Source organism: Bubalus bubalis, chromosome 1 (genome assembly GCF_019923935.1).
Source record: "Bubalus bubalis isolate 160015118507 breed Murrah chromosome 1, NDDB_SH_1, whole genome shotgun sequence".
Taxonomy (NCBI): Eukaryota; Metazoa; Chordata; class Mammalia; order Artiodactyla; family Bovidae; genus Bubalus; species Bubalus bubalis.
This window is the reverse complement of record NC_059157.1, coordinates 87,069,357-87,096,020: the sequence shown is the minus strand read 5'-3', so window position 1 is coordinate 87,096,020 and position 26,664 is coordinate 87,069,357. Positions and strand designations below refer to the sequence as shown.

Sequence of the window (26,664 nt, the reverse complement as noted above, 5' to 3'; positions counted from 1 at the left end):
GGGTTGAAGGAAGTGAGGGAATGAAAAAGGAGTCAAGGTGTTACTCAATGGGTCACCAAGTACAAAGGTGTTGAGATGTGAGTCCATGTGACATGTTTGAAAAAGAGGTAGGAAGCCACTACTTCTAAAGAACAGTAAGCAAGGGAGATTTTGTGGGAGATGACGTTGAAGAGAGTTTTACCGTGAGTCAGGGAGTGATTAGAAGGGACTTCCCTGGTGGTACTGTGGTTAAGAATCCATCGGCCCATTGTAGGGGACACGGGTTCGATCCCTGGTCTTAGAAGATCCCACATGCCTCAGAGCAGCTAAGCCACTGAACCACAACCACTGAGCCCATCTACCCTAACTACTGAAGCCCATGCCTAGACCATGAACCCCACAAGAAAGAGCAGAGCAGCCCCTACGCATCACAACTAGAGAAAGCCTGTGTGCAGCAACAAAGACTGAGAGGGGCAAAAAAAAAAAATAGCGATTAGAGGGTTTTGAGCAGACTGACACAAGCTGGTTAATAGCCCAAGGGCTCTTCAAGAGCTGTGGATAGAAAACCCACTACAGTAGGTCTAAGGGGGGAGAAAGGAGGCCAGGAGAGATGTTGATGGGATGGGCAAAGGATAGAGTTGTGAAGTGTTAAAAGATGGCTGAAATCTGTAATACATTTTAAAGGCAGAACTGATAGGGTCTGCTGAAAGATTGATGGGGCATGTAAGAAATGTGAATCATGCTTTAAATGAGGGAAATCTGTGATTGCACCTTAAAGAATGACTTCATGACAATGGTTAATATCCATACCAATGTTGGTCCCACTAAGGCAGTTGGTTTTTTGGTGAATTAATGCACAAAGAGCTAGGTAGTGGTAGTAGTGACAACCCACTCTACCCCTACAGATCATGAACATTTATCAGCAGCTAGGATGCAGTGTTCACATCAGGAAGCTGGGAAGTGACTGCTGATAAAAGATCAACAGAAGGCAGAAATACAAGCAAGAAAGAGCCAAATTCACCTAAGATTGGTGGAAACTGTGGTAATGCAGGATAGGTTAAGAAATTGCAATTGTTCAAGTGTTGGAAGAAGATACCTTCTGAAGGAAGTGTAGATTCATAAAAAAGTTACTTATAATAAAGTAGTGGTTAATAAGAATATAGGTGCTGAAACCAGAATACTCTGGTGTTAATTTTGACCAAATAATTTAATCTGTCTTAATTTCCTTGTCTGTAAAGTGGACTTTTATCAATCTTGTGATAGTTAGCATTAGGAGGACTGAAAGATGATAATACAAGTAGAGCTTATCTCAAGCTTATAAACTTTAATAACTCTTGCTTATTATTATTACCAAAGAGAGACTACCTTTCTTGATAGGATGAAGGAAGGGAGTTAAACATGATAGATTCTGGCAGGAACAAAATCTCAAAGGTTTCCATTTAAACAAAGAACTGCATTAGACCACCTGGAAAGCCCATGCGCTTCAAGTTCTAAACAATCCTTACATAACACACTTTCCCATCCTGTGAGTTTATTTATTTCATCATGAAAGTGATAAATGAGGAGCTGTAAAGATCATAAATACCTGCCTTGCTGCTGTTTCCATCTTTCAAAAATCATCAGGAACTGTTACTTCAATTTAGTTCTGAATAAAGCCCTCTGAAGTGTGAACTTGGGAAAAACTGATCATTTTAATTTTAAGATACATAATAGCCTAGGAAAAATTCTTGTTCATGATTGTAGATGTTAAACTTCAGAGTGGCAGTTTAAAAAATGTCCACGGATTGGGTACAAATTCATGATCAGAGATTTTATAAAGAATGAGGGATCAGTACCTATAAGATACAGAATTTCAACAATACAAACACAATTGTCTATCCCAATAAAGAAAAAATTAGAAAGTGTACTAAGTCATTGCTGCACAGGGAGCTCTGAGCTCACACAGCTAAATTTTAAGGCACAACATCTTGGGGATAACATTGGAAAGGACAAGTCTATTGGCTCATCTAACTGTGATGAAAAGGGGCCTGGAGAATTTAGGAAAATGCACCTGTATAAACATAATGAAATTTAATAGGAATATTTATAAAGTGGGACTATGAGAAAACATACACAAGTCTGGATAGATAATATATATGGTTTATATAGAAACATAGTGTGGGCATATAAATAAAATACAGCCTTGCACTCAGCATCATAAAGTCAATTGGACAAGTACAGAAACTGGCCTGGCTTCAAAGCAACTCCTTTGAGAAAGACCACTGGGGATAAGCTGGTGGTAAACTGTTCCAGTGCCAACAGCGTCTGGCAGATGTTGAAAAAGCAAATGCAAACCCAGCTGCATTAATTGAGGCCCGGCAGGAAAGGTGCTAGCTCTGGTCTCTGTGCTGATTAGAAAATATTTGGAATATTAGGCTCAATTCTGAAAAGATTTAGAGAAAAACTCTAGTTCTCCCAAGGAAGGTTATCAGAATGATGAAATATCCAGAAGTCATGTCAAAAATGGTTGAAAGGTTTAGACAATTTAGGCAGCAAAAGGATGATTTATGAGTTTCACATATGTTGTCTTCAAATCTTTGATGGGTCATGGAGTAGAATAGAAGAAGGCTTAGGTTTACTGTGTATAAGTTCAATTTTGCAGAACAAGTACCAGTGGGTAGTGTTATAAGATTACGTACAGGGCTATAAGGCAGTATACTCACAATGATCTTGATTTATTGGAACTGCTCCCAAGGGAACAGTCTTCTTGGTAAGGTAGTGAAGACTTTCATTGGCAGGGATCTGATAAAGGGTGGATGGTCAATTAGAATTTATTTTATTTCATTTGCTTCTCATAACAATCATGAATTAGAAAGGCATTTTATGTTTATTTTTATTAGTTGCTCAATAAAAACAAAAAAATTCTCTGTTCTTTAGTCGTTATACATTTTCTAAGTCATAAAAGAAGACTGAGCAATGAAGAACTGAGGCTTTCGAACTGTGGCGCTGGAGAAGAATCTTGAGAGTCTTGTGGACTGCACAGAGATGCAATCAGTCAATCCTAAAGGAAATAAACCCTGAATATTCATTGGAAGGACTGATTCTGAAAATGAAGCTCCAATACTTTGGCCACCTGATGCAAAGAGCCAACTCACTGGAAAAGACCTTGACTCTGGGAAAGATTGAGGTCAGCAGGAGAAGGGGGCAACAGAGGATGAGATGGTTGGATGGCATCATCGACTCAATGGACATGAGTTTGAGCAAACTCTGGGTGGTAGTGAAGGACAGGGAAGCCTGGCATGCTGCAGTCCATGGAGTCACAAAGAGTTGGACACATGACTGAGTGACTGAACGACAACAACAAATTTCTCAAACAACTACTATGATGAGGCAACTTGTAAGATTAGGAATTGTATTGATACATGTAAAACAGCACATGTACACTAAATGGCCCCCAAAATAAGATCTAGTGTTGAAATATAAGTAAAATAAAATTACCTTAAAGCTGTTTAACACTGATAATCAACCTAAGCTCTTAGATGTGTGAAGAATAAATTAATGACTAATTTACAATGATTTTACATTAATATATTAAAATAAATTTCTTTTGTTAAATTCATTTTTTCTTATGGCTTATTTGGTTTAAATAAAAAATAAACATATATATAATAATTATAGCCTCACGAGATGTAGGAAAAATTAAATTTTGAGTTCTTTAAAAGGAAAAAAATAAAATCATTTGTTGATTTGGGGAAAGTTCTTACTGTACTAACAAAAATGAAGTTTATTTTTAATTACTAATTTTAAACAAACTCCAAATATCATGGCTATCATTCCAGGTACCTAAAGCATTGGATTCCGAATTTTTCATGAGCAGATATTTATATCATAAAATATTTAGAGAGTTGGGCACAGAGTGTCATTCTTCTTATCCTTATCAATTGAATATAAAAATTATATCTTTTTTTACTTAATATTCATGTTTCCACCCTTTTATTGAATATCTATAGTATGACAGATCCTCCATATATGTTATCTCTAATCCTTACATTAATTCTGCAAGACAGCTATTATTATTATGATATTTTGTAGAGGAAGAAAGCAAATTTCTGAGGATCAGTAAACTTCAGAAGGTCACTGAATGAATTAGCAGCAAAGCTGAGATTTAAGCCTGTATCTGCCTGCCATCAGTCTGTCTTTTTTATTCATATCATACTGTTTAGGGAGAATGGGTTGTAGAATAAAGTCCATAATAAAATAAAATAAAATATTTATAATTGCCATAACAAAATATTATGGCAAAACAAGAAAATTTTAAACAAAAATTCTTTTCTGCCCTTTTTGACCTCCTCTCTCCCACCACTGGGTATTGTGTTTTTGCATTATCAACCAGACCCGCCCGCCCCCATGGGCAGAAATACCAGTTCAACCATTAACAGGGACATTCTCCTAGCACAAACAAGACAACCCTTTAAAAGATAACATTTCTTCTTCAGCTTGTAAGGAGTCACATGACTGACCATGATGTTGCTTAGATCTGGATTATACAAAAAGTCAATAATATGTAATTTGATGTACAGCCCTCAAAAAACTTATATAACTGTGCCTTGACTTCTAACAGGTAGAATAATTTTCAGCACTTTCTGAGATGCTTGTCCCAGGTTAAAATCCTCAAATTTGGCTCAAATAAAATTTTCCATTTATTTCTTACATTGACTGGTTTAATTTTTTGTCCCCAAAGTGTAAAGCCCATCTTTCATTTCATTATTTGGTTTAGAAAACTATGAAATTATTAAGTAAAAGGCACAAAAGTCTTGCCAGAATCTGTTGATGATCCTACTTTCAGTCTACTGGTTGGGCAAAGGAGTTTCCAAGAATAAAAAGGAAAATGAATCTGACTTCTCTCACAAATTTTTTAAGTTGAAAGAAAAGGAGAAAATCTGTATCTGATAAGATCATCTCATCTAAATATAGAGGAAATGAGCCATAAATTCAAGTTCCTTTTTGCAAAAAGTGAATTGTGAAACCAAAGCTGGAATACTGCCTACATTTCTCATTATAAAAGACGTACTATGGCTGTAGAAGAGGAACAAAAACAGAAAAGGGGATGAGAGAATTTAAAATTTATGAGTTTTAATCTAAAAATAATAGATTTTTGGTTAGTGAGGTGGCTGGCTGGGGAATGCCAGAGGAATTAAGAAAGGCATATACAGTAAGCAGTGTGCCTTGCATATTATTATGTGTGACTATGAGCTCAAATAGGAATGACAATATACTAGGATGAAAAATTCACTGATTTGACACTCACTTTTTATATCCTTTTTTTTTGTCCTTTTGATTTTCTTTTACCTGTAGATGATTGCTGAGAAACCAACAGTTAAAACTTCCTGACTTTTCAAGGAAAAGAAAAAATATGGTGACAGTAAGCCGGAAGAGAAAGCTGCTGGTGGAGGCAGTAATGAGTTTTGTACAGATAAAGGGATAGGATATGAATGACAGGGAGAGGTTATGCATTTCCACTGAGACTAGGGAAAGAGGGAAATAGAGAGATTGTGCGTTTCCATTGAGACTAGGGAAAGAGGGAAAGTCAAATATAAGAAGGGTGCCCTATGGACTTAGAGACACAAGAATGATTTTTTTCAGTGAAATAATGTTTCAAAATTATAGATACTCTGCAAGTATTTCATAGAATGGTTTAGGTTCAGTACTGCCCTGAAAAAGGAATAGCCTTTCAATGACCTTTTTCAGCTCACGATTAAAATTTTGATTACTAGTTTTCTCATTATCTCTCAAGATATGTGTAAAATAATGATTCTACCCTAATCTGACTTGGCGCTTTTAACTTGGGAATTTCTGTTTTACACTCCTCTGCCCATAGTATTTCATTTTATGATGCAGAAAGTCAGAGGAGATAGATGATCTTGATAGTCTCCTATGCAACAGAGCTCCTCACTTCATTTAAATGGAAATGTGCATTTTCATGGAAATTCAGGCCTGTATTGATGAACAAAGATAAGCTGCCACTATTAAATATAATAGTGATATAAAAAAAGTGTTCTAGGAAACATATTTTTAAAAATAGTAAAATTTACACTGACAGGAAAACCATTTTTTTAAGAATATATGCATACAGCAATATGTACAGCCTAGAAACAGGATAAATTAAATTTTCTAAAATCTGTCCCATAGTATTTGAATGGCTATAAAGTTGAAAACCCAGGACAAAGGTTGTGAACGTCAGGGTGAATACGTATCTTTGATAAGCACAGTGACTTAATATGAATAAACTAATTAGCATGGTGCCTTTGTGTAAGTAGATATTAGTCATGTAATAAACATTTTTCAGTAGACTTGTTAAGAAATGTCATGGGTTAAGTGCGGTATTATTTTCCACACTCTTTTCTTTCTTAAAATTTTAATGTGACTATTTTGGGGTTCACTTTTTAATAACACATTTAAGAAATACTTAATGATTATACATGGGCTTCCCTGGAGGTTCAGACAGTAAAGAGTCTGCCTTCAATGTGGGAGACCCCAGTTCGATCCCTGGGTCAGGAAGATCCGCTGGAGAAGGAAATCACAATCTGCTCCAGTATTCTTGCCTGGGAAATCCCATGGATGGAGGAGCCTGGTAGACTATAGTCCATGGGGTCACAAAGAGTGGGACAGGACTGAGCGACTTCACTTTCACTTTTAATGATAATACATAGTTTCTCCCAACTAGAAACCTGCAAAGCATTCTTAACTATATCTTTGCCAAAAAACATGCAGGCCATGGAGATTTTTCCTCAGCAATGACTTGTGACATATCCTTCTCATTGCTACTCTCAGTGGCTTCATGGGACCTGATATTAACATCTTTCACCTGACAATTGCCAAGATCTGATATCTCACCTCTCTTCCATCCTCCCCACAAGACTCCCCTCTCTACAGAATCTACATTTCCCCTTCAGTCACTTAATTTACTCTTCTGAGGGGAATAGGGATACCTAATGCACACAGATGAGGAGGAAATGGAATCTGAGAAGAAACAAATAGGTGGGGAAAAAATAAAGAATATGAAACAACCAGAGGAAAGTATTGACAGTAAAACATTGGGCAAGTAACAAGTTGTGCAATTACATTCCTGAGGTTCAGGGCAGGTCGTCCCAGGATGTGCCACTCTGGTAATATGGAGTATTTTGAACTGAAGATAATCAAGGCCCAACAGACTGAAGGAGATCTTTATACCATTCCCTTAACTGTCTCAGCCCACTTAGATGGAGGGCCTGGTCCAGAAGAGAGCTAACACAAAGATAACTACAAAGACTAAGGGTTAGTTGCCTAAACTTGCAGGGGGGGTGGGGGCAGGGCCTAAAGATCAAATTCCTCTGTAACACATCATCTCTGTAAGGCTTGGCAAATGTTTGCTTACTGAATGTCTGCTCTTTCTATCCTCTATGAATAGTCTTCCTTCCTTTGAAACCCCAGACCCCACCCTCTTCTTCTTAGCTCAAAATGGCATACAAGCTTCAGTTGCCTGCCTGTCAGGGGGAGCCTCTCATTATCCTCTGTGCGTTTTTTGTAGTACACAATTAGATTTGTTTTCTCCTATTAACCATCTTATGCCAATTTAATTAAGAGACCAGCCAAAGACCCTAGAAGGATAGGGGAAAACTTTTCCTCCCTTACAATGCCATGAATGTTAGAAAATTATTAATTCCTTAGATTGACGATGATGATGAAAGTCACTCAGTTGTGTCCAACTCTTTGCAACCCCATGTTCTATACAGTCCATGGAATTCTCCAGGCCAGAATACTGGAGTTGGTAGCCCTTCCCTTCTCCAAGGGCTCTTCCCAAACCAGGGATCGAACCCAGGTCTCCCACATTGCAGGCAGATTCTTTACCAGCTGAGCCACCAGGGAAGCCCAAGAATACTGGAGTGGGTAGCCTATCCCTTCTCCAGTGGATCTTCCTGACCCAGGAATCAAACTGGGGTCTCTTGCATTGCAGGCTTTTTCCATACTGCTGCTGTGGGAAGTGCCCACATACTCATTAGACTTTCCCAGGTAAATAGAGTTTTAGGAATGTGACTTAATGAGGTTAACCAACAGTAGAGTAGTACAGGCCAGGGGCACAAAGAGGGAAGTTATAATACAACAGTTTTTTCTCATATAGCATTTTTACTTTTATGATTCTTCTGAAGATAGTAAAAGATCACTTAGCATATTGTTTGAAAGCTGAAATAGTTGAAGATGAATAAATATAAGAGACACTGATGTTAACTCTATATATCTCTACTTCTTTCTTTGCCAAATGGAAAGAATCCCATTGTGACTTGTAGAGTTCAGACAGGTTAGGGAGATCATGACATTAAAATAGTCTCTTTAGTAGTTATTGCTTGCTTTGGCAGTATCTGTCATATTTTTATAGGATAAAATTATAGTTTGGTTAAAACCCAAACGATAAAGAAAAACTGAATGTATCTGCTTTGCAAACTAAAGAATGTCACCTGCACTAGCCATCTGGTTCTACGAGGATTGAGTCATAAGCCATGGCAGCCACTGACCTTTAATATACCCTAAAAGGATTTCAGGGTAGAGATCAGGAATTAGGCACTCTGTGCTCTGGGAAAACTGGCAGAACAAGACTTCAGAGAGTTAATTTTTTGGAGAAATTTTTTATGAACCTGGATTCTTGTATTTTTCCAAACTTAGAAAAGCACTAAAACCATTAACTAAGATAACTGTGCCTCATGACTGGCAGCTACCTTCTAGGGAGATAGGACATGTGTGCCTGGTTGCAGGTACCCCATTTGTCAAATCCCCCTTTACTTTTTCATAACAGTTTCTCAGAGCTATTGAGAGGCTGTCTTCCAGGCTACAGTTCTTAATAAGATGATGAATGAACTCAATTCACAGTTTCTAAATTGTGCTTTTTTTTTTTAGTTGACAGTTTACACCTCAGATACTTGATGCTTATCTCTCAACATTATGATTTCAGACATTGGTGCTTAATCTATGCACAAAAGCTTATAAGAAATAATTCTCCTGAATCCCCATGAGTATGGAATAATACCAAATAAAAGGTCATATGACTTTTTCTCAGGGGCCAGAGGAAGCAAGCCAAATATAGGGTTTAATGGAATCACTCAACCTCCTTTTTTTTTTCTATTTCTCTGCTGTCTTAAGGAAATGAACTCCAAAACTAAATGGGTATAATCAGTCATTCTTTTCAATTATGCCTTTAATGCCTATTGATACACTTTATGTTGGACAGAAGAGAATAGAGAATCTGGTTCCATTCCAGGTTCTTAATCTTTCTGATAAGACAGCCTCAATGGCTATAAAGCATTAAGATTTAAGTGTATAGGACCCTTGTGTCAGCTTTCAGAGTGAGAACAGGCCTTGGAGGAGACATGGCCCATGAGGCAATGGGAGTGAAATGACATAAGAAAGGGCTGCCTTCAAATATTCCTGGAGTTCTCAATACAGTGCTATCTCTCTGTGTATCTGGGCAACAGTAAGCTTCTTGGGTGTAGTCAGCCAGAACTTTGAGTTTAGAAGGGTCCTGCTGTTTGTTGAATGCTCTGTTGTCACTGTCTTGAAATTCTTAATAGTATTTTTAACAAAGAACTCTACATTTGTTAGGGCAGGGAAGCCTGGAGTGCTGCAGTCCATGGGGTTGCAGAGAGTCAAACACAACTGCGTAACTGAACAACAATAACTACATTTGTTGTTTGCACTGGTCCCTGCAAATTATGTAGCCAGTCCTTCTGGGGAAGAAGAGTTTTGAAATAAAGAAAGCCTTTTGCTCTTTGCAAGGACACAACAGCCAGCTGGAATGAGATGCTCTGCTCTCTCTAAAGGATTACACAGATACCTAGCACCTAGAGGAGACTGACATCCTCCTTCAGGATCCAGTCTTTCTCTTTTAGCTCCCCCTTTTAGCTGCATGCATGGCTGCCCAGTCAGAGATTATATTTCCAAACTCTCCTGCTTTTAGGTGTATCCATGTGATTGTATTTGGACTATTGATTCCTGTTTGCTATTTCCAGGTTATTACCTTAAAGACAAAGCTAATTTTCCTAAAGGCAAAGCAAAAGAGCCCAAACCCCTTCCTTTTCCTTCTCAGAGATCAGAAGGTAGCTGTGCTGGTGATCAGCCTTTACCATTCAGAGGAGGAAAACATGCTATGGGAAGGCAGAGCAAAAAGTAGGAGGAACTCGGGTCCCTTCAAGACCTCCTGAATGACAGCTTCTCTGACAGCACAGATTATTCATCTTGTCCTTTGGACAAGGATTTGAGAGAGGAACACGTTTTTATTCTGAGGTCTCTTTGTTATATTGGCTTGGCCTCTACCCCAAATGTACAAAAGAAATTCTTCAGGGCTGATTCATAATAAATTTGTATTTATCTAGAATAACTGAATAATATAGTGTTCTGAGCATTTGAATATTCTACATAGGGACAATCATTAGTTTTCATTAAAGGGATATAAAACTATATTGAACCAAATTTTATACTCAGTGAGTCTCAGAACACTTCCGGATCTTACAGAACCTCAAGGTCATCACTGCAAACACTAATTATAGTATGTGTCTGTAGATGCTGGGGAATAAGTACAATAACCTATGAAAAACCTCCTGAAGTTGCATTTACAAAATAAATTCCTCTAACAGGATGTTAAAAATGTTTGTGAATTTTCTCATTGTTTGGAAACTTAATTTGGGAACTTGCAATACTTTTTAAAACAATAACATCATATATACAAGATAATTTTACTTTGCATTAAATTTTTTTTCACTGACTAAAACTGCTAAGATTTTAAATATTATGTTGATAAACCAGTTACAAAACTATCAAGGAATCATAATTTCAAAACTGTAGACTTGAAGTTTACCTGCCCCAATGACTCTCTCAATGCGTATTCTTGATGGATCAATCTCCTTTGCAAATTCATGGATTGCTAGGGATGGATCTTCATATGTATCTGGATCTATGTAAGTTTTAATTCCTGGGAAGCGTACTGCAACAGAATAAAAGACTGAATTAGTTTAAGAATATTCTAGCAAATCACACATCCTGTGAATAGTTAAAATGAGAGGTGACATACTAAAGTAGTCATTCTTTTTTTAAACTGAAGTATAAATGACTCACAATATTATGTTAGTTTCAGGTGTACGATATAGTGATACAATATTTTTATACATTATAAAATGATCACAACAATAAGTTGAATTGCCATCTGCCACCACACAAAGTTATTAAAATTGTATGGACTACTGTGCCTGTACTGTACATTACATACCCATGATTTATTTAAAACTGGAAGTTTGTATCTCTTAATCTCCCTCACTTATTTCACTCATCCCCTCATTCTCCTCCTGTCTGGCAATCACCCGTTTGTTTTCTGTATTTATGAGTTTGTTTCTGTTTTGTTATGCTAGTCCATTTGTTTTGTTTTTTAGATTTCACATATAAATGAAATCATATGGTCTTTCTGTCTGCTCTATTTTACTTCATATAATATGCCCTACATCCATTCATTTTGTCACAAGAGGTAAGATTTTATTCTTCTTTATAGCCAAGTAGTATTACATTATACATAATATCACATCTTCTTTATTCACTCACCTATGCATGGGTGAAAAAGACGACACTTAGGCTGCTTCCAAATGATAGTTATTGTAAATAATACTGCTTTGAGCCCAAGAGTGCACACATTTTTCAATTTAGTGTTTTTGTTTTCTTCAGAAAAATATCCAGAATTGGAATTGTTGGATTGCATGATATTTCTATTTTTAATTTTTTGAGGAACCTCCATACTGTTTTCCATAGTGTCTGCACCAGTTCACCCTCCTGCCCATAGTACATGAGAGTTTCCTCTTCTCTATACCTTGCCCACACTTATTCTTTGTTGTCTTTTTGATAATAAATATTCTGACATGTATGAGGTAATATCTCATTGTGGGTTTGATTTTTATTTCCTTATGATTAGTGATGTTGAACATCTCTCCATGTGTCAAATACCCATCTGTATGCCTTCTTTATAAAAATGTCTATTCAGTTCCTCTGCCCATTTTTGAATTGAGTTGTTAGGCATTATTATTAATGAATTCAATTATCTTTTATAATTATTATCTTTTATAATTTTGTGCTACCACATGCCACCCATTAGCTACTTGGAATCAAAATTTTATTTGTATAACTGTTGATATAAAATGATCTGGTGGTTTCAAAGACAGTGAGCTGACAAATTCCATAAGACACATTTTTATTATATTTCTATAAAAGTTTAATCGGTTCACTTAGCCACTCAGTTCAGTTCAGTTGCTCAGTCGTGTCCGACTCTTCGCAACCCCATGGACTGCAGCACGCCAGGCCTCCCTGTCCATCACCAACTCCTGGAGTTTACTCAAACTCGTGTCCATTGAGTTGGTGATGCCATCCAGCCATCTGATCCTCTTTTGTCCCCTTCTCCTCCTGTCTTCAATCTTTCCCAGCATCAGGGTCTTTAAAATGAGTCAGCTATTCACATCTGGTGGCCAAAGTATTGGAGTTTGAGCTTTAAACATCAGTCCTTCCAATGAACACCCAGGACTGATCTCCTTTAGGATGGACTGGTTGGATCTTCTTGCAATCCAAGGGACTCTCAAGAGTCTTCCCCAACACCACAGTTCAAAAGCATCAATTCTTCAGCACTCAGCTTCCTTTATAGTCCAACTCTCATATCCATACATGACTACTGGAAAAATCAGAGCCTTGACTAGACGGACCTTTATTGGCAAAGTAACATCTGTGCTTTCTAATATGTTGTCTAGGTTGGTCATAACTTTCCTTCCAAGGAGTAAGTGTCTTTTAAATTCATGGCTGCAATCACCATCTGCAGTGATTTTGGAGTGTCCCCCCCCCCCCCCAAAAAAAGAAGTCAGCCACTGTTTCCCCATCTATTTGCCATGAAGTGATTGGACCAGATGCCATGATCTTCGTTTTCTGAATGTTGAGCTTTAAGCCAACTTTTTCACTCTCCACTTTCACTTTTATCAAGAGGCTTTGTAGTTCCTCTTCACTTTCTGCCATAAGGGTGGTGTCATCTGCATGTCTGAGGTTATTAATATTTCTCCCGGCAATTTTGATTCCAGCTTGTGCTTTCTCCAGCCCAGCATTTCTCATGATGTACTCTACATAGAAGTTAAATAAGCAGGTGACAATATACAGCCTTGATGTACTCCTTTTCCTATTTGGAACCAGTCCGTTGTTCCATGTCCAGTTCTAACTGTTGCTTTCTGACTTGCATACAGATTTCTCAAGAGGCAGGTCAGGTGGTCTGGTATTCCCATCTCTTTCAGAATTTTCCACAGTTAATTGTGATCCACACAGTCAAAGGCGTTGGCGTAGTCAATAAAGCAGAAGCAGATGTTTTTCTGGAATTTTCTTGCTTTTTTGATGATCCAGAGGTTGTTGGTAATTTGATCTCTGGTTCCTCTGCCTTTTCTAAAACCATATTGAACATCTGTAAGTTCACGGTTCACATATTCCTGAGCCTGGCTTGGAGAATTTTGAGCATTACTTTACTAGCATGTACGATGAATGCAATTGTGTGGTAGTTTGAGCATTCTTTGGCATTGCTTTTCTTTGGGATTGGAATGAAAACTGACATTTTCCAGTCCATACAGTGGAAGTGATAAATAGATTTAAGGGACTAGATCTGATCAACAGAGTGCTTGATGAACTATGGATGAGGTTCATGACATTGTACAGGAGATAGGGAGCAAGAGTATTCCCAAGAAAAAGAAATGCAAAATGGCTGTCTGAGGAGGCCTACAAATAGCTGTGAAAAGAAGAGAAGCCAAACGCAAAGGAGAAAAGGAAAGATATACCCATTTGAACGCAGAGTTCCAAAGAATAGCAAGGAGAGATAAGAAAGCCTTCCTCAGTGATCAGGGCAAAAAAATAGAGGAAAACAATAGAATGTGAAAGACTAGAAATCTCTTCCAGAAAATTAGAGATACCAAGGGAACACTTCATGCAAAGATGGGCTCAATAAAGGACAGAAATGTATGGACTTAACAGAAGCAGAAGATATTAAGAAGAGGTGGCAACAATACACAGAAGAACTGTACAAAAAAGATCTTCATGACCCAGATAATCAGGATGGTGTGATCACTCATGTAGAGCCAGACATCCTGGAATGTGAAGTCAAGTGGGCCTTAGGAAGCATCACTAGGAACAAAGCTAGTGGAGGTGATAGAATTCCAGTTGAGCTATTTCATATCCTAAAAGATGATACTGTGAAAGTGCTGCACTTAGCCACTAGCACCCATATATTTTTCTTTTAATGTAACTCCAGACATGGGAGAAACAAAGCATGAACTTTCTCCCCAATCAAACATGCCCCTTAGAGTCCCTCCTAAGGAACTGTGGTTTTGGAGAGGACTCTTGAGAGTCCCTTGGACTGCAAGGAGATCAAACCAGACCATCCTAAAGGAAATCAGCCCTGAATATTCTTGGAAGGACTGATGCTGAAGCTGAAGCTCCAATACTTGGGCCACCTGATGTGAAAGACTAACTAGAAAAGACCCTGATGCTGGGAAAGACTGAAGGCAGGAGGAGAAGGGGACAACAGAGGATGAGATGGTTGGATGGTATCACCGACTCGATGGACATGAGTTTGAGCAGGCTCCAGGAGTTGGTGATAGACAGGGAAGCCTGGTATGCTTCAGTCCATGGGGTCACAAAGAGTCAGACATGACTGAGCATTTGAACTAAACTATCAGTTCCTCCTGGACCTTTTTACTCTATGTCCCTAGGTTTTCCTGAACTCATGTCCTATTCTAGTGGCCTCTCCCCTTTCAGAAACTCTTAGGCAATAAAGCACAGACTCCATGGCACAGCAACAGGGAGGACCGCTACACTATGGATCATAGATCTTTCCTGTGATCTGGTAGTTGCTTCTATGGCCAAATTGCACATTTTCCTGGAAAGGATCCACTTTTCATTCTGGAGGAAGGGATAAGAATCAAAGGCCCAAATCCAGTCACTGACTATGTAGGTACTCCTCTTTCTATGGTGGGGGTGAGGGTACTCACAGCCCATGGGCAATTAGGAAGATGGATAGGGGTGGCTGGAAAACTTGGATGTCTGGGTACATATTAATTTGCAACTTCTATGTGAAGTCACAGACTCCAGTAGATATTTCTCTGCTTTGCTCACTAGTTTCTGCTTTCCTCTTTAGACAGTTAGTTCCTAGAGGACAGGAGATTATTTCTTAGAGTACATCTTTACACATTTCCTTAGCTATGGTTTTATAGGCAATGATCACACAGTCAACCTTTACTGAATACAGATTAGCAGGGGTTAAAAGATCAGTGCTATGTTTATTGGACTGCAAGGAGATCCAACCAGTCCATCCTAAAGGAGATCAGTCCTGGGTGTTCATTGGAAGTTCATTGGACTGATGTTGAAGCTGAAACTCCAATACTTTGGCCACCTGATGTGAAGAGCTGACTCATTGGAAGAGACCCTGATGCTGGGAAAGATTGAAGGCAGGAGGAGAAGGGGACGACAGAGGATGAGATGGTTGGATGGCATCACTGACTCAATGGACATGGGTTTGGGTGGACTCTGTGTGTTGGTGATGGACAGGGAGGCCTAGCGTGCTGCAGTTCACAGGGTCGCAAAGAGTCAGACACAACTGAGCAACTGGACTGAACTGATATTTATTGCATATAAATTATACTCAGTTTTTTTGCTTCTTAGATTTTGAAAGTCATACAACACCCTGAGTTAAGCATTGTCCAGGTCTTAGAAACATGTTCTTGCAAGAAAAACTCAAAAGCAAACAAAAGGTGATAAAATGAGTTTAGAGAAGGTGGTGAAAAGCTCATCAGCAGTAATTTGCTTCATGAGTTTTTCCGTGCCTGTTCTTTCATTGCTTTTTGCCTCCTGACTTCTAGTACTAGATAAGCACCAATGAGAAGATGAGCACTTCTCAAAATCGTACCAGTAAAGCATATTTCTAGATAAACTTGACTGATTCTGAAATGATATGCTTTTCTTGACTGCTCAAACTCAAAAATTTGACTTTAGATTGGAGAAAATGAGAACAGATAATTTGTACCTCTAGTTCATACTCTTAATGATATTTTTGTAACTTAGTAGGAGTTGTGATTTCAGACTGAGTACTCTAAGTTCAAATCCAGTGGCTACTACTAGATGATTACATTCATATGGTCATGTTGATAACATTACTTTATGCACAGATAACACATGCCATTTATTAACTTATGCATAGTTTTAACAATTCAACCACTTAATAATTTAAAGTGATATACATATCTACAGAGTAAACTAATTGGTTAGTATCACTTTTTTTTTCTCGTATACACAATATATGTAGTATAGCAAAACCCCCAAACTTAGTTCCAATTTTGAATATCTTGTTACTACTTATTTGTGTCTTCTTAAACATCTATTTGTTATCTTTCTTCTATCTTCTTGGCTTCCTCAGGTTATTTTCATTGCTTCTTGCTGGGACCCTCTGGTTCAGTTTATACTAAGCTACTAGTTGGAAAACAGGTAAAAACTTTTTCTTCTGCAGTTCAGTAGTGAATGTCCTGCAGTCAATCTTGAGGTTACTCAGTTTAAGTCACTGGACCGAGTGCCTAGATCCAGGTTTCTGCCTCTGTCTACATTATTTTTGGCTCATCCCATGACTGTTATCAGCTGTCTTGGTTCTCCCTTCCCTGCCAGGGCAGTGATCCTCAAACTCTTTGTGTGAAAAAACCACATAGGAGAGTTTGTTAAAAATGCTTATCCCTTAGCCCTATTTTGGACCTTCTGAGTCTGAACATAGGTAGATAAGGGTGAAAACTTTGATGGCGGCTGGTCCTCAGACCCTGCTCAGAGAAGTCATGTGAACCCTAGAAAGAGCCCTAAAGCAACCCTCTAGTTTATAATTTTCTCACTTAAATCCTTTCCATTCTCTGAAGGGTAATATGGGTTGAAAAGTGCCTTATTACTTCAGCTTAATTTGAAATAGAAGATGAGTTTAAATAGTTAAACAACTTGCTTCACATGTTATCCCTATACTATGATTAATTAGAGAACATCCCTTTCTTGTCAATTCAGTGTCTCACGACAGAGAAACTGCCTTGACAAAGTAGTTTGCAATTTGGAGGTGGAGGTGGGCGTTGGGTTTGGGGGGTGGTGGTGGTGGCAAGTATAAAACCAACTCTAGTGGTAATTATAGCTTACTTCAGAAGAGATCCTTCAAAGGACTATAACCTTGCTGTCAGCTCAAGGATTTCATACATATTCTAAGAGTTAAAGAGCTGATTTTCTAGTGTTAATGAATTTTAAATTGATTTGTTGTATGTTAAATGACAGTGCCTACAAGAAGCAACAAGAATCCCTTACTATTTCTATAGCTAATGATCCACTAAATAAAACCAACTAATGTTTTGGAGCCATTGTGAGTGGTAAATAACTAGATATAATCAGTCATCTTAAATTTTTAGCTTATTCAGTTGTGTTTCCCAGCAAGCATAATTAGGAAAAAGGTAATATCATATAATGAGAAGCAGGTGCAATTTTCACTAGAAATCTAGAAACCAGATGAAAAGTCTCAATGCTGAAAGGTTGGAAATGAATTTCTTTGGCTATCTCAACTCATGGATACATGTTTAAAATGAACTCTTAAAAACCATGGAAGAAAGTCACTGAACTACTTACAATGCCCATTCTGTAAGTCCTTTCTTCTCTTCTCTTCTGACTTCATTTTGGCCTTTATGTACCATTGACACCTTTATAAGAGGTAAAGAGAACCTTATTTAGGAATTATGCTGGATAAGAACCAATATCAATTAAAATACTCCTCACTCATAGGTAAAAATTCTTATCATAAAGATAGCTTTTAAGAACATCTTTATAGAAAATACTCCATAGAAGTTTCTTTTTACTATATCAATATTAGCTCCAGAGAAAAATAAAATCCTCTCAAATAGATTGATTGATCCAAATGATGGGAGGCCTAGAAAATATTTAATAACAAGCAGTGACAATCATGTCTTTCCTTATATGGCCTCTAACAGCTATAGTTGGTGAATAGCTTTAAAAGTCACAATGGAAACACTGTTCTTGATTCAGAAACTCAGAAATTTAGACAACTGTATTCCAGTTTCAGTGGTGAACAGTGTGTTTCTTTTTTTTTTTTTAATTGGAAGTGGTAAAAGTGTGTTCTGTTTTCTGTCTCAGAAAAATCATGTCCTGAAGAATGGAGGCAGGAACTTCTCTCCTATGACTTCTTTCACATGAAAAATTCATCAGCATCTATATTACCTGACAGTTCATCAAACTGCTAATTCCAAATGGCTAAACAGAATGCACCTGTGGTGCACAATCCAATCTTTCAATGTAGATGTGGCTTCAGATCCTATGGCAAATTGCATATTTATTCAAATGTCTTAAAATTTTCATAGAATAATTTCCAGTGAATGCTTCTGTAGCAAAGTGCTGAAGTCATGCTTCAGAATAAACGTTTTATCTTATGTAACTGAACTTTTTTTTTTTTAATATAGAAAGTTAACGAAGTTTCTGATGTCATATAAATTGGCAAACATGGAAACTGTACTAAATTATTTTCAACTTTCAATTTTTGTCATTATTAAATCTTTTTTTAAAATGGTATTCAAATTCTGTTTCAGGAATCCTAAATAAATATAACAGTCGTGCCTATCTCTCAGGTTTACTAGGCGAATCTTATTTAGCCTACAATGACTGTAAGGTCTTCTTTTAAGTTTGTCATATTTATGTATTAAGGCAGTATTTTCTGATCTTTTAAAGAAATACTTTTCTACGTGTGTATTTAAATCATTTGCTTAAATACTCTGTGGCAATAAGGCCTTTAACTCATATTGGGCAAATACATAAAATATAACTTAAAATTGAACTAATTATGCTACATATTGAATAACTATAAATAAAATATAATTTGAGTGAACTTCCATAATGAATTTAGAAGCATTCTTTAAAACTGATGATAAATTTGACACTGCTGTTTAAATGAAGTCTGAGACACTATTAGCTGCAAGAGTGATGCTTTGTCATAACAAACTGTGTAAAAATATAAATCTAAGGTTTAGGTGGAAGAAGCACTTTGACCAGCTGGTTGGGATTCAAGTCTAGGTCTTTTTCTACATTAAATTTATTGTCATTTAAAATTCTCATCCATATTACACTTCCACAGGAAAATATTTTCACTTGATTACATAACCAAATTAATGCAATTCTAATATCAATATGTTCAGTATTCAATGAATAAAAATTTTTCTATAATATTAAGTTTATAAAGCACGTTTAAATAAATTGTTCAGTTTCTCTGTTGAACTACTTTTTTCCCCAAGCAAAATCCATTTAATGATATAATTTGATTGCAGTAAAGGAAAAGCTCAGAAGTCATTTATTGAATAGGATTTTATCATTCATTGTTTTCAAAGTGTTTTTCTCAGGTCTTCAGTTGCCTTCAGGTTCAGGGATCTGTTGCCACGTAAAGGTGCACTTGTCAAGAGTGGAATCTGCCCTGACTTATTTTTCTCACAGGTACAGTTCTTTAAGCTTAAAAGCCCTTGAACACACAGTGTATGAGAAGAATGGCTCTCCACAAATCCTGGAAATATTCTGGTATAATTCAGTTACCTGCCAGTTATTAAGAAGAAGAGAGTAAGAATGACGAGAAGAGTGAATCCTCCCACTGCTGCAGTGGCTATCACGAGGATCTGCCCTTGTTCCGCCGCCATGTCAGAAGCTGAAACACAGGTAACGTATTAACATTTCCCTGGTGACCTTTCACTACCAAATGTTTTACAACTTACTATATTCCTGAAAATACAATAATGAATACCAAAAAATTCCACAAAGCTTTCCCATTATTTGACATGTAAGATGCAGATCCAAAACGAGGGCTGAAGATTGAAGTCTTAATCTACCCATAACCCTTTCTTTTTTTTACAAAAATACTAAGAAAGCAGATGGGTTCCTAGTACCCCTCATTTTAAGATTAAGTAGATTTTGCGTAATTAAATAAGCAGATGAACTAAAGGATTTTGCTTACGTAATTGCTATTTCCTTGAACACATTTGCCAACTATTGGGCTACACCCACAGGCTTGCAAACCCTGTAGTTGCCCACCTGAGAGACAAAGAAAAGCCAGGAGCCAGGGAAAGAAACAACAACAGTTTAGTACTTAGGGAATCTTGCAGGTCTGAAAGTCCTGGAGCAACACTCCATCATAGATAGCAGACAGCAGCCAGGGCACAGTGGTAGTCTTCACAATCGAGGTGGAGGTGGGTAACCATTTATAGGGGGAATTGGCTTCAGGTTGGCTTATCAGTCATCAGGGTAACCATAAGCTGGGGCAAGAATGTAGGCTGCTGCTGCTGCTAAGTCACTTCAGTCATGTCTGACTCTGTGTGACCCCATAGACGGCAGCCCACCAGGCTCCCCTGTCCCTCAGATTCTCCAGGCAATAACACTGGAGTGGGTTGCCATTTCCTAGGCAGTTACTGATTAAACCCTATAATTAAGAGGATTGGGTAGTCATGTGAGTAGGGTGTAAGTGAACCATGGGCTGGTTGAGCAGAAGTTGTATAAGAGAGCAAGAGAACTGTCATCTTGAGTGACCTGATCATATACCAACAGATCAGACTTTACAGACTGTTATAATGTGTTTTCGAAAAATAGAAAGGCTATTATTGCATAATTTAAGAATGAACTTCTTTACATTTCATAGATCTTAATTCAAAAATCAAAGTTATGAATTCCCACCTCTATAGCACAGGAGTGTACATAGTAGGTGCTTAGACGTTTGACTCAGATCAGATCAGATCAGTCGCTCAGTCATGTCCGACTCTTTGCGACCCCATGAATCACAGCACGCCAGGCCTCCCTGTCCATCACCAACTCCCGGAGTTCATTCAGACTCACGTCCATTGAGTCGGTGATGCCATCCAGCCATCTCATCTTCTGTCATCCCCTTTTCCTCCTGCCCCCAATTCCTCCCAGCATCAGTCTTTTCCAATGAGTCAACTCTTCGCATGAGATGGCCAAAGTACTGGAGTTTCAGCTTTAGCCTCATTCCTTCCAAAGAAATCCCAGGGCTGATCTCCTTCTGACTAGCAGTCATTAAAAAGTGAGAGTTAAAGTCACTCAGTTGTGTCCCACTCTTTGGGACCCCATGGACTATACAGTCCAATTCTCTAGGCCAGAATACTGGAGTGGGTAGCCTTTCCCTTCTCCAGGGGGTCTTCCCAACCCAGGTATTGAACTCACGTCTCCCACATTGCAGGCAGATTCTTTATCAGCTGAGCCACAAGGGAAGCTGGTCATTTTTTAATTCATTAAAAACATGATATGTAAAAGCTCCCTTATTTGAAGAAAAGTATAGATTATATATGTTTATAGCATATAACTTCTTTCATTGACAAAACTGAAACTGCAAGGGCTGCATGTTTTCCTAACCTTCCAGGAATCTTTTTATTTCAATTAATTCATTGACACATTTCATTCTCTGTATTACTGAAGTTTTAACAAGATATAATTTAATTAGATGGCAAATGGTTAATTGCTTAAGAAAGAAAGTGAGGTAAAGAAAGTGAAGCCCAGCGAAGTTAAAGAACTTGATCCACCTCACATATGACTATCACCAGATTCAGATTTTAGATATTTTAAAAATTTCTCCTTCCTATACTATAACTCACAATAATAATTCAGTTTGTTATCAATATTCTAAAGCATTAAATCAATCAGTGCCTCCAATATCCCTTAACTTGAATAAAGCTTGATTTTTATTTAGATTATTATAAAAATTATTAATCAGTTTTAAGCAACAAGCCGAACAAAAGAAAGAATACAACTGAAAAGCAAACCACTTAACTCTCTACCATAATAATTTAAATTTATTAAGCCTGAGAAAGACTTCCAAAGAAGTGGATCATTTTTTGGGAATCAAGTATGTGATAAGCTATGTGCAAGTTTATATTCACGGTAATAACTTTCTCATAAAAAGGACATTTCTACTAGAGAATATCTAAACCTTAAATGCTATTGTTGAGTCAGTAAGAAACCAGTCAATTATTTAAGAGGATTTTTAAGAAACCTAAATGTAAATAAACACAAAAATCATTTATCTTAAGGTTTTAGTAAACATTAACTAAACCTTGGAATTAGATGTTAATCACTATGACTTAAGATATTTTCAGGCAATCTATTTCAGTGTTGAGTTGTAGCACACAGTCTGTACAGAACCAAGTTAAATAGTTGAATTTTATCCAATAAATAATGTACTGATGGTTTTTTATTAGGTCCAAACTAGATTTCCTAATCTTCAAAATAATATTGGTATCATGGGAATTAATGTGTGCCTTAAAATGTCAGTTTTTTTTTCATTGAAAATAATTGAATAACAAATTATAAGGAATAGATGTTATAGAAAACAACATTAACTTTTTGAAGATGAAGGTGGCAGTTCAAAACAAAACATTATTTACTTACAAACTGGTGTATTTTTAAAATATATAATATAGTTGAAGAATTTTAAACCTAGAACATGTATTTTCATGATAGCTAGGTAGCAGGGGATTTATTGAGACCATGTATTCAAATTCAGATTGAGGAGAATATTATGTAATTGACTGTCTTTGGAAAATCAGATCACCTCATTACAGAAAATTGTGTTGTTTAATTTAAATAATTCCTTAGTAAGATGAGAGTACTACTAATATATCTTCTTTATCACCCTGCTGCTAAGTCGCTTCAGTTGTGTCTGACTCTGTGCAACCCCATAGATGGCAGCCTACCAGGCTCCCCCGTCCCTGGGATTCTCCAGGCAAGAACACTGGAGTGGGTTGCCATTTCCTTCTCCAACGCATGAAAGTGAAAAGTGAAAGTGAAGTCGCTCAGTCGTCTCTGATTCATAGCGACCCCACGGACTGCAGCCTACCAGGCTCCTCCGTCCATGGGATTTTCCAGGCAAGAGTACTGGAGTGGGGTGCCATTGCCTTCTCCGTTTTCACCCTGGTGATTACATATTTATGAACTTTGCTTCAATTAAAATTTTAATTGGATAACAGATTATTAAGTTGTGACACTTTGAAAAATGTGTATTTCTGCATAATTGCTTATTAAACCTCTGTACTAGGAATTCTAAACACTCCTCTGTGAAGAATGTTGTGTGTGTATATGTACAGGAGACATGGGTTTGATAACTGGGTTGAGAAGATCCCCTGGAGAAGGGAATGACAATCCACTCCAGTATTCTTGCCTGAAGAACCCCATGGACAGAGGAGCCTGGTGGACTACAGTCCATGGGGTCGCAAAGAGTCGGACATGACTGAGTGACTAAACAACAACAACAATGTATAATATATATTTAAAAATAAGAGTGTATAATGTGATGCACATTTATAATAAAATTCTGTTGATGATGGGGCTGGGGTGATTATAAAAACATTATGAATCTCATTATCATCAACAATAGCCATATATATTTAATAGTAAACTATCCACTAGTATTATGCTTAGTACTTCAAATTCATTATCAAATTTATCTGTATAATAGTCTTAATAAGTGGGTACTATTATTATTCATAGTTTAAGTGGTTATATTACTTGCATAAGGTCACATGCCTTGTATACAAAAAAGCTGGCCATCCAACCCTGATTTATCAAGCTCCAAGCCCGTACTTGGAGAAGACTCTTGAGAGTCCCTTGGACTGAAAGGAGATCAAACCAGTTAATCCTAAAGGAAATCAATCCTGAATATTCATTGGAAGGACTGATGCTGAAGCTGAAGCTCCAGTACTTTGGCCACCTGATGAGAAGAACTGACTCATTGGAAAAGACCCTGATGATGGGAAAGATTGAAGGCAGGAGGAGAGGGGGACAAGAGAGGGTGAGATGATTGAATGGCATCACCAACTCAATGGACATGAGTTTGGGCAAGCTCTGGGAGTTGGTGATGGACAAGGAAGCCTGGCATGCTGCAGTCCATGGGGTCGCAAAGAGCTGGACACGACTACGTGAGTGAACTGAACTGAAGCCAATACTATTGCCACTATTTTATACCATCATTTTCACTAACAGAACATCTGGGTTGTATATTCTAGAACAATCATAGCCTTGCTTGACCCTGGTTTCATGTCTGTAAAAATGAGAATGTTGAATTAAATATTTTCACTTTCACTTTCAACACAAACCTTCAGAGCAATTTTACTATGATATTGCATTATTTACTAAGGCTGCAATCAAACACTGGGAAAAACAAGAGCTACCATTATTTGGAAATGGGGAATTCACAAAACTTGTGCTGTAGCTCTTGGTCTGGACAGGGATAATTTCTGCCTTTTTATCATATTAGTGTGGCTAATCACAGAGCTCTGACTTTGTATCAGGATAAAGTTCAAAGCCCTTAACTTTGTTAACATGGGTTTTACAAATGGCTCTAGTATATATCTCCAGATTCATCTCTAATCATTCTTTAACCATGCTAAATTTCTGCCAATTCTTACAATGCATTGACTTTCTATCATGGTCCATTTCTGTTCAGTCCTCCTACATGAACATCACATCGTTTTCTGGTTGTTTAGATTTTATTAGGTTCCCAGACATATGTCCCCATGGACCCTTGTACTACTTTTATTGATACATTTCTATAATGTTTCATTGAAATTACTTTTTTTAATAATCTTTCTGTTAGACTGCAAATTCCATGAGGGTGGGGACTATATTCACTATAGTATGTGTAGTATGTTGAAGACATCTTCTCCTCCTCCTTTCCCCGCAAGAAGGAATTTGTAGGTATAATTGAGGACCTCAATCATCATGGATCAAATGGATGGGCTCAAATTCATGACAGGTGTCCTTATAAGAGACATGAGAAGAGAAGACAAAGAGGAGAAGGCTGTATGTAGGAAGACAGAGGCAGAGACGAGTTGTGCAGACACAAGCCAAGGAATGCCCAGAGCCACCTCTACTGGAATCTTAGGAGAGAGTGTGCTTCTGGCTTCCATAAATATGAGAGAACAAATTTGGTGTTTTAAGCCACCAAATGTGGTCATTTGCTAGAGTAATCCCAGGAAATGTAGTATTGGACCTACAGAGGTTGATACATGGTAGTAGCTCAATAAATGTTTATTTATGTGAATGGATAGATGATTCTGTATAAAACAGGTTAGATTAACCCAGGATTATCCATGTCCTCACCTTTCACTTAATATGTAGAGATTTGCCCTGAAGGTAGCAACAATATGTATGTAAAGTCAGTCTATATAACACTATTTTAATCAGTAGAATCCAATTATTCTGTATTCTTGGAGATAATACTTCCTGGAAGGCAGCAACTACTGGAAGTATAGACTTTTACATTGAATCAAGTTGAGTAGATTAAGCTTGTAAATTCGAATCCAAGGTTAAGAATTATTGACAGCATAGAGGTGCTAGTAGACTCTAGATTATTGAGCACCTACTATACGGTAGGCACTGAGACATACTGGGGATATAGTGGTAAACAATAAACACTGTCCTCCTGGATTTATAGTTCAGTGGGGAAGATAAACAACAAACAAGTAATTGCAAGTCTAAGAACTGTTACGAAAGAGAAACTGCAAGGTGCTCTGGAAGAGAATAAACAGCCTTTGGTGATGAATCAGCAGAGTAGGGGGTTTCCCAGGTTGGTGCCATTGGTAAAGAATCTGCCTGTCAGTGCAGGAGGTGCCAGAGATGCTGGTTGGATCCCTGGGTCGGGAATATACTCTGGAGTAGGAAATGACAACCCACTCCGGTATTCTTGTCTGGAAAATTCCATGGACAGAGGAATCTGGTGGGCTACAGTCTATGGGGTCGCAAAGAGTCAGACACGACTGAACCCACACCACACTGCCTCTCACTGCAGCAGAGTAGGAGTTTGGAAATGTGATATATTGGGAGAAGGAGGAGCGGAAGCAGAGGAGGGGAAACAGGAAGAGGGGGAGGAGGGGGAAGGACAAGGAGGAAAGTTGTTCCTGGGCTAGAGGTCTCAAAGACTCCATTAATGTAAACAGACACTAAGGGACTTCCCTGCTGGTCCAGTGGTTAAGAATCTGCCTTTTTTTCTTTTTTTTTAAATTTTATTTTATTTTTAAACTTTACATAACTGTATTAGTTTTGCCAAATATCAAAATGAATCTGCCACAGGTATACATGTGTTCCCCATCCTGAACCCTCCTCCCTCCTCCCTCCCCATTCCATCCCTATGGGTCGTCCCAGTGCACCAGCCCTAAGCATCCAGTATCGTGCCTCGAACCTGGACTGGCAACTCGTTTCATACATGATATTTTACGTGTTTCAATGCCATTCTCCCAAATCTTCCCACCCTCTCCCTCTCTCACAGAGTCCATAAAAGACTGTTCTATACATAAGTGTCTCTTTTGCTGTCTCGTACACAGGGTTATTGTTACCATCTTTCTAAATTCCATATATATGCGTTAGTATACTGTATTGGTGTTTTTCTTTCTGGCTTACTTCACTCTGTATAATAGGCTCCAGTTTCATCCACCTCATTAGAACTGATTCAAATGTATTCTTTTTAATGGCTGAATAATACTCCATTGTGTATATGTACCACTGCTTTCTTATCCATTCATCTGCTGATGGACATGTAGGTTGCTTCCATGTCCTGGCTATTGTAAACAG

General features: G+C 37.7%; 1 protein-coding gene across 2 annotated transcripts in view; it reads right to left on the bottom strand.

The window, feature by feature from the left end:
- Positions 1–26,664, bottom strand: part of EPHA6 (EPH receptor A6) — a 1,039,321-nt gene that overhangs the window by 271,175 nt on the left and 741,482 nt on the right. For both annotated transcript variants that reach the window (XM_025282417.3, XM_025282425.3), the window contains 3 exons: positions 19,636–19,744; positions 17,674–17,744; positions 10,841–10,966 (listed from right to left, as the gene is read on the bottom strand). In XM_025282417.3, coding sequence (XP_025138202.1) covers positions 10,841–10,966; positions 17,674–17,744; positions 19,636–19,744 — 306 coding nt within the window. The remainder of the gene's footprint in view (positions 1–10,840; positions 10,967–17,673; positions 17,745–19,635; positions 19,745–26,664) is intronic.